General features: G+C 42.1%; 1 protein-coding gene across 3 annotated transcripts in view; it reads left to right on the plus strand.

Moving 5' to 3' along the window:
* The first annotated feature begins 6694 nt into the window (after window positions 1-6694).
* Window positions 6695-12841, plus strand: part of efcab2 (EF-hand calcium binding domain 2) — a 112357-nt gene continuing 106210 nt past the window's right edge. For all 3 annotated transcript variants that reach the window (XM_059985562.1, XM_059985561.1, XM_059985563.1), the window contains exons 1-2: window positions 6695-6763; window positions 9042-9126. In XM_059985562.1, coding sequence (XP_059841545.1) covers window positions 6739-6763; window positions 9042-9126 — 110 coding nt within the window. In that variant the 5' untranslated portion in view covers window positions 6695-6738. The remainder of the gene's footprint in view (window positions 6764-9041; window positions 9127-12841) is intronic.

Genomic DNA, 12841 nt, shown 5'->3' on the forward strand with positions numbered 1-12841 from the left:
GCAGAAGTGAGAGATAGAAGATATCCTTGAACATTGCTGCCAACATGGTTGGCATAGGTTTTCAGAGCCCTACCAGGTACACCATAAAGGTTTGATGCTTTGTGAGGGTTCACCCTCTTGAAAGATGTTCTGACGTCAGCCTCTGATACTGCAGGAATTCACACAGGTGAAGTTTTATTCTCCAATTCAAAGCATACATAAAAGGTATTATGCTCATCTGGGAGTCAAATATCACGGCCATTTATGATGTTAGGTTTCACTTTGTAGGAAATAACAGCTTGCAATAATGCCAGAGCTGACGTGCATCCAGTTCCTTCTCTAACCTCAATTGGAATTGTTTTCTTGCCCTTAAAATAGCCTTCCATAGGTTGTACCTGGACTTCTCGTCTAGTTTTGGATCACTGATCAACAAGCCCTCAGCAGACTATAAGCCTCCTGGTTTATGATTTTTATATGTCCAGTATTTTCTCAAAGGCACACACTCATCTACACAGGTCATGATGAAGTCAGTGACAACAGTGGCATATTTACTGAGAATTGAAGGTGAGTCCCTGCATATGTCCAGTCCACTGACTCAAAGCAGTTCTGTAAGCACTCTTTTGTCTCCCTTGACCATACCTTCTTGATCCTCACCACTACTCTACAATCTTTAGCCTCTGCCTCTTAGCTGGGAGTAGAAGTATAGTCAGTTGATTGGACTTCCCAAAGTGTGAGTGTGGGATGTCACCATAAGCATTCTTGATGGTGGTATAACAGTGGTCAAGTTTGTTAGGTCCTCTGGTGATATGTTAGTGGTAGTTGATCAGAGACTTTCTCAACCCAATAGTATGAATAGCAGTGATGCTTCACTACCAGACAAGCTCAAACACCTTTTATGCCCACTTGGAAAAGGAGAATATAACTACAGCTGTGAAGATCCTGTAATCTTTGACTCAGAGGCTGATGACAAGCTAACTTCCAGGAGGGTGAACCCTCGCAAGGCAGCAGGCCAAGGTTTGCCAACTTTGAGTATCGATAGATGCTTTAAACATCTTAAAATGCTGCTGCTCACTGTAATACCCATGGCTGTGACTATGGCTATCAGCTGTAGTAGACCTAAACGGGAAATATTGATGATTTCCATTAGAGCTGCACACAGAAAATTGCCACTTAATGGCACCATCTTGGGATAATAGTTCATTGAATCACTGTGAACTTCACGACACAACTCTCCCCACTGTTGAGAACATCTTCACGAAGTGTTGCCTCAAGAAGATGGCATCCATCATTAAGGACCCTCACCATTTGGGACATGCCCTCTACTCATTAGTACCATTGCAGCCACATAAGCCTGAAGACCCACACTCAACAACTTATAAATAGCTTCTCCCACTCTGCCATAAGATTTCTGAACAGTCCATAAACTCATGGATACCTCATTATTCCTTTCTTTTGCATTATTTACTTAATTTTGTAATTGACAGATTTTAATGTCATTTTTTAATGATTTTTTATGAGTACAATTCATGTGGAAAGAAAGATTATTAGAAGTTAATCATCCAGGATGCAGAAAAGTTTATAGATTGGACTTTTACTGAGGTGGTCACATCCAAAGTGCAGGTTTCAGATAATAGAAGGGGAGTAAGCAGTTTGTGCAGGATTCCCTCTGGGTATTCCCCTCAGCTACTACTATACCCCTTTGGATACTGCTGAGAGGTGATGACCTATCAGAACACAGCAGCAGCAGCCAGGCCAGTGGCACTGTGGCTCTGATGCTCAGCAGGGAAGCGTAAAGTCAGATAGTGGATAGTGCTGACAGACTCGATAGTGGGGGGGGGGGGGTTCAAATGAGCAAAACTAGGCAGTCTAATTGCAATATACCTAAGTGATACTATGCCTAAATAGCATTCTAATAGCAAAATAACAACATTAGCATTCCAATTAATGAAATTAGTGGTCAACAAAAAAATCATTCCCCTGACTCACCTCCTCCCCAATAGATTAAACTGACCCAAGACGAAGCAAGAATACATGACTATAATCATCTGCTTCTACTACACTCCAACCCTGGATGCAAGATTGACTGACTGGCAGGAAAAAAAGAGAAGGAATAAAGGGTTCCTTATCTAATTGGCTGCTAGTAATTAGTGGTGTTCCACATGGGTCTGTGTTGGGACTGCTTCCTTTTACGTTATTTGTCAATGATTTGAATTACAGAATTGATGGCTTTGTGGCCATGTTTACAGATGATGTGAAGATAGGTGAAGGGGCAGGTTGTGTTGAAGAAGCAGTGAGTCTGCAGAAGGACTTAGAAAGATTGGGAAAAAGGGCAAAGAAGTGGCAGATGGGATATAGTGTTGGGAGGTGTATGACCATGCACTTTGGTAGAAGAAATAAATGCATAGATAAATAAATGGAGAAAATTCAGAAATCTGTTGAATTCTTGGCTGAGGCCAAGTCATTATGTATATTTAAAGCAGAGGTTGGTAAGTCTTTGATTTGTCAGGGCGCTAAAGGTTAGAAGGAGAAGGAGAAGACAAGATAATGGGTCTGAGAGGGATATGAATCTGCCATGACGGAATGATGGAGCAGACTAGATGGACTGAATGGCCTAATTCTTCTCCTATCTCTTATGGTCTTATCCAAGTACTTGGACATCACCTCAGAAGTTTCTCAGTAATGTGTATTCATCTTCGGGTGCTTCTTCAATGCATTCCTTGGATCATACAGAAAGAAGTGGGGATATTTATTGATGATTGTTCTATTCAAATTTCACAAATCCAAGTCTCTAATACAGCAAGATGTGGATAACATACAGGAACGGGATTGACAATTGGCAAGTCATATTCATCATCATCATTATTATCCATGTCGTATGACATGGGTGATCATGGTCTTCCATCTGCCTTTAATCTGAGAAGTTCTAATAAGCTCTTCAAAACATTTGCCTGTCCATCCCTTGATGTAACTTATGAATGTCATGTGCTGTTGGCTGTGACTTCTTCTTCCATTATTTTTTTTTCCCGTCACTGCAAGATGTTCAAGCTTCTCTTTCCTCAGTACGTGTCCCAGAAATTCCAGCTGTCGTTTTCTGATTGATGATATCAGCTTTCTTCTTATTCCGGCTTTTTGCAACACTTTCTCATTTGTTACTCTGTCCTTCCACAATATTTTTCTCATCATTCTTCTCAAAAACCACATTTCTGCAGCTTTGAGTCTTCCCTTATTTTGCTTTCGTATTGTAACATTCACTTCCATATGTCAGTGTGGAATGAACATTGCACAACACTCTGAGTTTCATACCCATAGAAATTATGTTATGTATCTTTCTCAGACACTGAAACGTGCATTTAGTAATCCCAATTTTTCTAATTTCAACATTAGCCCTACCATCAGATGTTATTGTGCTCCCTAAGTAACTGAACTTCCATGTTTGTTAAATTAGCATTATTATAAGTAGTCATAAAAGCAACTGAAAAATCCCAGGTGTTCTGGTTTCCTCCCACATTCCAAAGATGTTTGGGTGAGTGGGTTAATTGGTCACATGGGTGTAATTGGGCAGTGTGGGCTCATGGGCCCAAAGGGCCTGTATCTCCAAATATTAAAAAAATTATAGTAACTATCCTTGTTAGAAGGCACATTACAAGCAATCCTTATCATTCATGCCATACCATCAACAGCCTCTAGGTGTCAGCAATAGCCAAAAACTTAACTGGAGCCATAGCTGTAGAAGAAGTAATCTGCAGATGGTTTCTTGTTTGAGAGAAGTGAGTATCCAGTGACTAGTGTTCATCTCCTGCCAGTCCAAAATGTTTTCACCATCTGCAGAGCACTGCAATGAAATACCTTCCTTTTCCCTGGATGAGCTTGGTGTTTCATAAACACCTGGACAGTTCAACATTCACAAGATGCTGCAGCAACTCAGCAGGTCAGGTAGCATCTACAGAAAGGAATAAACTGTCAATGTTTCCAGTAGAGATCCTTTACCAGGACTTGTTTACTGACTGTTTTTTCCTCTTCTTAGATGCTGCCTGACCTACCGAGTTCCTCCAGCATTTTGTGTGCATTGCTCTGGATTTCCAGCATCTGCAGAATCTCTTGTGTTTAACAGTTCAAATATTACCTAGGACAAAACAACCCATTTAATTGGCACCTCATCCACTACCACCTTACAGCACAAGCATTACTTACTGAATGCTGCAATTGTTCCCCTTGCCTGCTCCAATAGTGCCTCTCTAACCCTAACTTCTACCACTGAGAAGGGGCATCAGTTAGTGCAACGTCATTACAGCTCAGGGTGTTGGGAGTTCAATGCCTCCGGTATTCAGTTCCGATGTCGTCTATAAGGAGTCTGTACATCCTCCCCATGGAATGCATAGGTTTTCCCCAGTGCTCCAATTTCCTCCTTCAGTCCAAAGACGTACTAGCTGGTAGGTTAATTTGTCCCATAATTCCTTACTTACTTGGTTCCAAGGGTAGTCATAGCTGAAGTGTGGTGGTGGGGACGGGCTCCCACTGCTAAACAAATGCTCTTCATGGCGTGCGTCTCAAACAGCCTCTGACAACCAAGTCCAACTCCTGGCCTTCACATGTGGTCTAGTTCTTATACCTGTTGTTATCACTGACAGGAGAAGGGGCAAAGGCGGGCCACTGGTGCCTTAAAACCAGTTGGTCCAGGCAGATGGGGCTTGGTTAATGATGGATGGTAGCTCATCTAGGAGAGGGAAAACTCCGATTTCAAACCTCCGCTGCCTTGCAGCTATACCCACTCATGGGAAAGGCTTCGGGAGTAAACCCCGAGGAAAAATCCGGAGTCGGAGTCCTGAAGGCAGCTGTCTTCTGTACCCAGCACCGGCACGGCAACTCCTGCGATGCTGCTGGCACCAAACTGTACCGACTTCCGTCGTTCCTCTGGACCCGTCTTCAGCATGGGGTCCCACTGCATAGGTAACAGATGGATCTCCATATCAGCTCTGCCTTGGAGAGGCCAGTCCAGCTTCGCTTTATAGCACCGGACAAACACAGAAAGCAGCAGTTACCGGTTATAAGTCAATGCTTGATTGGTGTAGAGCATTGAGACAGGGGTTGTTTCCGACGGTGGGACAGACCATCGTGTTTCACTGGACAGCTACCATCCACCTCAAACTGGGCAGCCCCCAGCCAATAAAGTGCTGTCCCACCACAGTCAGTCTTCCTCATTGGGTGCATGGCGATAATGGATTACAGTATTCCATGAAGAGCTGACTGTAACTACTGCACCAGACAAGAAAGAAATAAGACAACACCCCTCAAGTTGGGAGGTTGGAATGTCTGCACAATCATGACAAAGAAGGCCTTATGAAAATGCATGTAAACAATATCGACTGACTGTCTATTCTCCCTGACATTTTCTCAAAGATTTCCAAAAATTATGTCCATGCAAATCTGTTTCCCCTTACGAAAGCCATGCTGACTTTGACCTATTTTATCATTTGCTTCCAAGTACCTTGAAACCTCCTCCTTAATAACGAACCCCACCATCTTTGTAACCACTGAGGTCAGACTAACTAGCCTATAATTTCCTTTTTTTCTGCCTACCTCCTTTCTTAAAGAGTGGAGTGACATTTGCAATTTTCCAGTCTTCCAGAATCATTCCAGAATCTAGTGTTTCTTGAAAGATCATTACTAATGTCTCCACAATCTCTTCAACTACCATTTTCAGAACATTGAGGTATAGTCCAACAACACACACAAAATGCTGGTGGAACACAGCAGGCCAAGCAGCATCTATAGGGAGAAGCGCTGTCGACGTTTCGGGCTGAGACCCTTCGTCAGGAGGTATAGTCCATCTGGCCTAGGCGACTTATCTACTTTCAAACTTTTCAGCTTCCAATGCCTTCCAAAGCTTCCATTTCCCTAGAAATAGCAACTACGCTCACTTCTGTCCCCTGACACTCTGGAATTTCTGGGATACTGCTAGTGTCTTCCATAGTGAAGCCGGATGCTAAATAGTTGGTCTGCTATTTCTTTGTCCTTCATTACTACTTGTCCAACTTCATTTTCCAGCAGTCTGAGATCTACTTTTGTCTCTCTCTTAGTCTTCATATATCTGAAAAAAAGATTTTGTATATTCTTTTATATTATTGGCTAGCCTCCCTTCATATTGTGGATTTTCACTCCTTATGGCTTTTTTTTAAGTCGCCTGTTAGTTTTAAAAAACTTCCCAGTCCTCTAATTTCTCACTAATTTTTGCTATATGCCCTCTCTTTTGCTTTTATGCTGTCTTTGACTTCCCTTGTCAGTGACGGTTCCTCATCCTCTCATTAGAAATGTTCTTCTACATACTGTATATGAACTTCGATAATAAATTTACATTGAACTTTTTAAAATTCTCTCCACAGATGCTGCCTGACCTACTGAGTTCCTCCAGCATATGTGTGTGTGTGTGTGTGTATTAGTCTGCATTCTGTTATTACTTTTCCCTTGTATACCTCATTGCACTGCTGTGATGAAATGATCTGTATGGATTTTTTTTTTAACTGTTCCTTTATATGCGTGACCATTTAACCTCACTGCTCTGAACTCCGCAGAGCCCTCTCTCCCTGCGCTCCTAAACTCGTATCATTTGAGCTCAGATCGTTCTGTCTGATACAGAAGGAATGGAAGGAAGAATATTTGTTGCAGCGATGTCTGCACACCTACCCTTGTCTCCATGACAACGAAGCCTGGAGCCGAGGCCTCTGGGATGGGGCTGTGTTGCCAAGTGACCGCGCAAACAACATGGTCGACGACAGGGAGTCAGCAGGTAGGCAGCGCCCGAGTCTGTGCGCAAACCTGGGCTACAGTTTATTGTCTTTTTAGTAATTAGATGGCGAAGGGTTTCTTTAAACTCCACGAATAGTGACAACGAACTTGCGCAGAAAGCCCTGCGCCACAGGCACACAGTTTCAAAGGAGCTGAACGGAAAGACCGGGCTCGTTCCTGAACCTTTAAACGTCCACGCAGCTGCATTTATTTCAACCGAGCGCCGAGTGACTGAGATTTTGAAGCTAGTATCAAGGAGATTCGAAGGGTGACTGATGCTGCAACTCAGGCAACAATCTGCTGGAGGAACTCCACAAAAAGCGAGAGGACCACAGAAGGTTAGGCAGCATCTGTGGAGGGAAAAGAACGCTCGACGTTTCAAGTCAACAGCTTTCATCCGCACTGCGTTGACTCTCTATTTATCTCCAAAGATGTTGTCTGACTTTCGGAGTTCCTCCAGCTTTTTGTGTGTTGCTCCATAGTTCAGAACTGTAGTTTCTTATGTCTCCATTCAAGGGAAAAATCACGAGTTGAGCAGTATTTGTAGGCGGAGAGAAACTACCAACGTTTCAGGTTGAGACCTTGCACCGTGACCTCCGATAGTTTGTTCAGTATTGGTTAAATGTCTGCACTCTGGCTGAGCTGTTTCTGGAGAGTCTGAGGAGTTAATCTACCCATTAGATTCAGACTTTTTAAACTTTCTGTTGCACTGATCAACCTGTTCCTTTGGGACTGCTGGAGGAACTCAGCATGTAATTTAGCATGTGGAGGCACAGGGATAGGTGACGATTTGGGTCGAGACCCTGTATCAGGGCCTACATCATTCCACACAACAAAATGCAAGAATTGCATGGAAAAATATGAGCTTGTTTCTTCTTGCACTGTAACTGGAAAGACTAAACTGCGCAAAGAATTAGTGATGCCAAAACCACATGATTGATTATTTTAAATTATTATTTAATTCAAATCAAGTTTGCCTGTATAGAACACAGTCATGCAGTACAAGTAGATGGCTTGAAATCTAAAATAAAAACAAAAATGCTGAATTCAGCAACATCTGTTGCGAAAGAAATAGACCTAATGATGCAGTTTTTCCACTTAACACCACATCATTGGTTGCCTGCTCTTGGACTGGTTGTTTCCTTTGGCATGATCCCAGCTGAAGAATGCTACTGAGGAGCTGGTTCCCAACAAATTTGCATGTTCAAGGAGCTCTTCCTAAAAAAAGGTGGGCAGTTTCATCTACAGGTTGGGATCCCCTGCTCTAGAGACTGAATGCATGTAAAAAAATCCAGGAGATCTACAGTTTCTGAGAGACTCAAACCACCCCATCTGACATCAACACTCACTCTATGGTCAAAGTCACTTAGATCACATTTCTTCCTCATTCTGATGTTTGGCCCAAACAACAACTGATCATCTCTGCATGCTTTTATGCAATGAGTTGCTGCCAATTAGATACTTGCAATAATGAACAGGTGTGCAGGTGTCTCTAATAAAGTGGTCACTGAATTTACTTTCTCCTGAATACATGTCGACTTTACAAAGTAATCAGATTCACTGTCATTGTTCTACGGCTGATTGGGCTAAGTAGACTGAAGCTATGCAATCTACACATACAGATGTTGTGAGGAAGAGTGGGGGCAGAAGGATAGGCTTTGTGTGTGCCCATCCAGCCCATGTGGAGGTGAGCATAATTAGCTGTGAAAAGGAATAACTTCAACAACATACGTACAAACTCTATGCTTGAGCCTCCTAGATTTTCCATTGGCATCAGTCTTAAATAAATTATCCAGCTGGATAGAATCATATTTTTAAAATATTAGTTCTAGTTCTTCTAAATCTATATTTCTTCATTGTGGAAAAAATCCATCAGTTCTTCAAGACTTTTCTAATTTAAAGCACAAATACTTTTCCTTATATTGTTATGCATTGCTTTGGATATGGTGCGTTAATCTGTTGTTACAGAGTCATATAATCAAAGAACACTTCAGCACAGAAAAAAGACCCTTTGGCCCATCCAGTCCATGCCATTCTGATCAACGCAACACATCACACTTGTCTTCATTAAATTCCACCTGCCCATTCTTCCAGCTCATTCAGATCAGTTTGCGTGGTTTGATGGCTTTCTACACTGTCCATTACACCCTCAATCTTGGTGTCATCCACTAATTTGCTGATCCACTTAACCACCTTATCATCCAGGACAAGTTACTTTTATAATCTCATATCGTTAGCTTGTCCAGATAGCCTGATAGTCCCATTTTATTTTACTACAGAAGCTTTAATAGCAGACCTCCAAAAGAAAGTCAAAGATGCTTTTGCTGTTTTTGATCATGAGGATAACAACACTGTGGATGTCAGGTTAGTCAATGTCCTTTCTACTTTCCATAATGACAATTTTTGGTTTAGAGAATGCATTTACATTTGGGGGAATAACAGTTAAAAAAAACATGTATCTTGTGTCTTTCACACTTTGGTGTGTCTTCAAAGTCTAAGTATATTTATTATCAAAGTACGTCTGCTGTATACAACCCTGAGATTCATCTTCTCATAGACAGCCACAAAACAAAGAAACAGAATGGAACCCGTTCAAAAAAGCCCAATGCTCAAAAAAAGAACAAATTACACAAACTGCAAAACGGAGCAGAAAAACATACAAAATGTGAAACATCGAACCAGAGAGTCATCAAAAGTGTCCAGGAAGATTCTGTTTAGTTTGGTTCTGTTCATTTTAGCACTGTTTTGTTCATTGACTGCAGGCTGCCTGATCAAAACCACACAAAATAACAATAAAAAAAGGAGTGTTCAGAAACACGTATAGCTTGAACTGCAGAGTTCCAACCCCAAACCATGTTGGTTAAACCTTACCCAAGATCCAATACAGCAACATCCTACAGAAGAAGGCCAAAGTAATACCTCTGAGATATAGTCAGTGATGTAATGTAGAAAATGCAACAATTTATTCACAGCAAGGTCCTGGAATAAATAATGTAATGACTATAGGACAACCACAAAATGCTGGAGGTAAGAGTCCTGACGAACCTTTCAGCTCAAAATGTCAGCTCTTTACTCCTCTCCATAGATGCTGCCTGACCTGCTGAGTTCCTCCAGCATTTTGTGTATGTTACTCTGGATTTTTACCATCTGCAGAGTCTCTTGTGTTTATAATTATATTCAGGCTGTTTTTATGATACTGTTTGTGGTTTAAATATAGCCAGCGAACCTCAGATATCTGACTTGCTTTCTTCAAAATAGCTCCAAGGGATACTTTTATACCCACAAGGATTTTTTTATGTATATCTTTGAGAAGACAAGTGAGGTTCTCTGTGTGAAAATTGGCACCTCTGGCAGTGTGACATTCCTTCAGTGCTGCACTGAAGTGGCAGCCCATTTATCTGTGTTCCAGTCTTTGTGTTAGGACGCTAGTTCGAGCCTCAGCTAAGGCAGCATGTAGTGTTGAGCAAGGCACTTAACCACACATTGCTCTGTGCCAACACCGGTGCCAAGCTGTATCGGCCTTTGCCCTTCCCTTGGACAACATCGGTGGCGTGGAGAGGGGAGACTGGCAGCATGGGCAACCGCCGGTCTTCCATACAACCCTGCCCAGGCCTGCACCCTGGAAACTTTCCAAGGCGCAAATCCATGGACTCTTGAGACTAACGGATGCCTTTGTAATCAGCTCTTTCATCTTACTGATATTGAATGCAAAGTTGTTGCTGTGACACCACTCAACTAGTGGTATATCTCACTCTTGTATGCCCTCTCATTTCCATCTGTGATTCTACCAACAATGGTTGTATCATCAGCAAATTTATAGATGGTATTTGAGCTATACCTAGCCACACAGTCGTAGGTATAGAGGGAGTAGAGCAATGGGCTAAGCACGCACCCTTGAGGTGCACCAGTGTTGATTGTCAGCGAGGAGGAGATGTTATCATCAATCCGCACAGACTGTGGTCTTCCGGTTAGGAATTCAAGGATCCAATTGCAGAAGGAGGTACAGGGGCCCAGGTTCTGCAACTTCTCAATCAGGATTGTGGGAATGATGGTATTAAATACTGAGCTATAGTCGATGAACAGCATCCTGACATAGGTGTTTGTGTTGTCCAGGTGGTCTAAAGCTGTGTAGCGAGCCATTGAGATTGTGTTTGCTATTGATCTATCGTGGCAATAGGCAAATTGCGAGGGGTCCAGGTCCTCACTGAGGGAAGAGTTCAGTCTCCTCGTGACCAATCTCTTAAAGCATTTTGTCACTAGATGTGAGTGCTACTGGGCAATAGTCATTAAGGCAGCTCACACTACTTTTCTTGAGCACCACTATAATTGCTGCCTTTTTGAAGCAGGTGGGAACTTTCGACTGTAGCAGTGAGAGGTTGAAAATATTCTTGAAAACTCCTGCCAGTTGGTTAGTACAAGTTTTCAGAGCCTTACCAGGTTCTCCATTAGTGGCAGCACAATGCTTTATGGTACAGGTGACCTGAGTTCAATTCCCTCTACTGACTGTAAGGAGTTTGTATATTCTCCCCATGATCACGTGAGTTTCCTCTGGGTTTCCCCCACAGTCCAAAGATGTATTGGTCGATAGGCTAATTGGTCATTGTAAATTATCCTGTGATTAGGCATGGGTTAAATTGAAGGATTGCTGGGTGGTACAGCTCAAAGGGCTGGAAGGGCCTATTCCGTGCTGTATTTCAATAAATAAGTAAGTAAGTAAATAAATAAATCCAATTCTGGTTTCATCCCACAGTCCAAAGACATACCAGTTAGTAGGCTAATTGGTCATTGCCCCATGATTAGGCAAGGGGTTAAACTGGGGGTGCGGAGTGGTAAGGGTCAAAGGGCAGGAAGGGCTTATTCCATGCTGTATCTCAATAAATAAATAAATAAATGTTTACAAGGTGAGAATAGTCAAGATTGATAAACTAGGCAAATTGAGTGGAAACTCCAGCATTCCTCATATTGCTCAGAAAAACCCAAAAGTAATGTGTGCTTAGGTTGGAAAATTCTTATGCACTAGTTGCCTGTCCCACTGCAATGAAAACTGTGAACCTGATTTATCTCCAAGCAGATTCCATCCACAAAGATAAAAATCTGCCAGTTGAAACCCTGAGCCCAGCTTACATCGAATCTTGTTTCTTCATCACCTTATCTGCCTGTGAACACGCCATGGATCCTGGTTTAAAAAAAAACATTAACTGGAACACCTCCCCCTTGTTCCCAAATCTACATTCTCACTCCTCCAAATATTTTTCATCTTTTCCTGTTTCAGAGCTCTAGATCTTCACACCTGACCTTGAGTGGCTTCGGCATTTTAAATCATTCTACCATTGGCAGCCACACCTTCAGCTGTCTGGGTCCTGAGATAAGGAGCTTCCTCTCCAGATCTTTGATTTTACTCTTCTCCTTTAAGGTGCACAAAACATGAGTTTTGGTCATGTGACCTAATATGATCCCCAATGTCAGGATTTGTTTAATGAAGCTGTTATGGAAGAACTGGAAATAATTGACCATGATAAAGATGACAAATAGATCTAGTGTGGCAATGTTGTTATCCATTTTTTAAAAATAGAATGCACTAGTAAGGTTCTGGGGCTGTGGATTAGACTGCAGGTAATTGGAGTAACAGTGGAATATAACATAAAAACACAGGCTATTCAACCCCTTCTGTTTGCTCCAGCTTTCAATAAGATTATGACTGATAGTTTACCTCAGTGACACTTCTCTGCATTAACCCCATTTCCCTAATTCCCATAATATCCCATAATCTTGCACTCTCAGTCCTGAATATGCTCAGTATCTGAGTCTCCACAGTCTCTTTAGGTAGAACATTCCAAAGACTCACTGTCTTCTGAGTGAAGACATTTCTTCTCAACCCTATGGTTGGCATGTTATTTTGAGACTAGTTCTAGACAGTCAAGTTAGAAGAACCCTTATTTCTGTATCTATTGCATTTATTCACTGTTTCAATGTGATTACCTCTCATTCTTCTAAATCAGGGATTCCCAACATGGGGTCCATGAACACCTCAGTTAATGATAGCGGTCTATGGCAAAAAAAAGGTTGAGAACCACTGTTC

The sequence above is a fragment of the Hypanus sabinus genome, chromosome 12 (assembly GCF_030144855.1).
Source record: "Hypanus sabinus isolate sHypSab1 chromosome 12, sHypSab1.hap1, whole genome shotgun sequence".
In the NCBI taxonomy this organism is placed as follows: domain Eukaryota; kingdom Metazoa; phylum Chordata; class Chondrichthyes; order Myliobatiformes; family Dasyatidae; genus Hypanus; species Hypanus sabinus.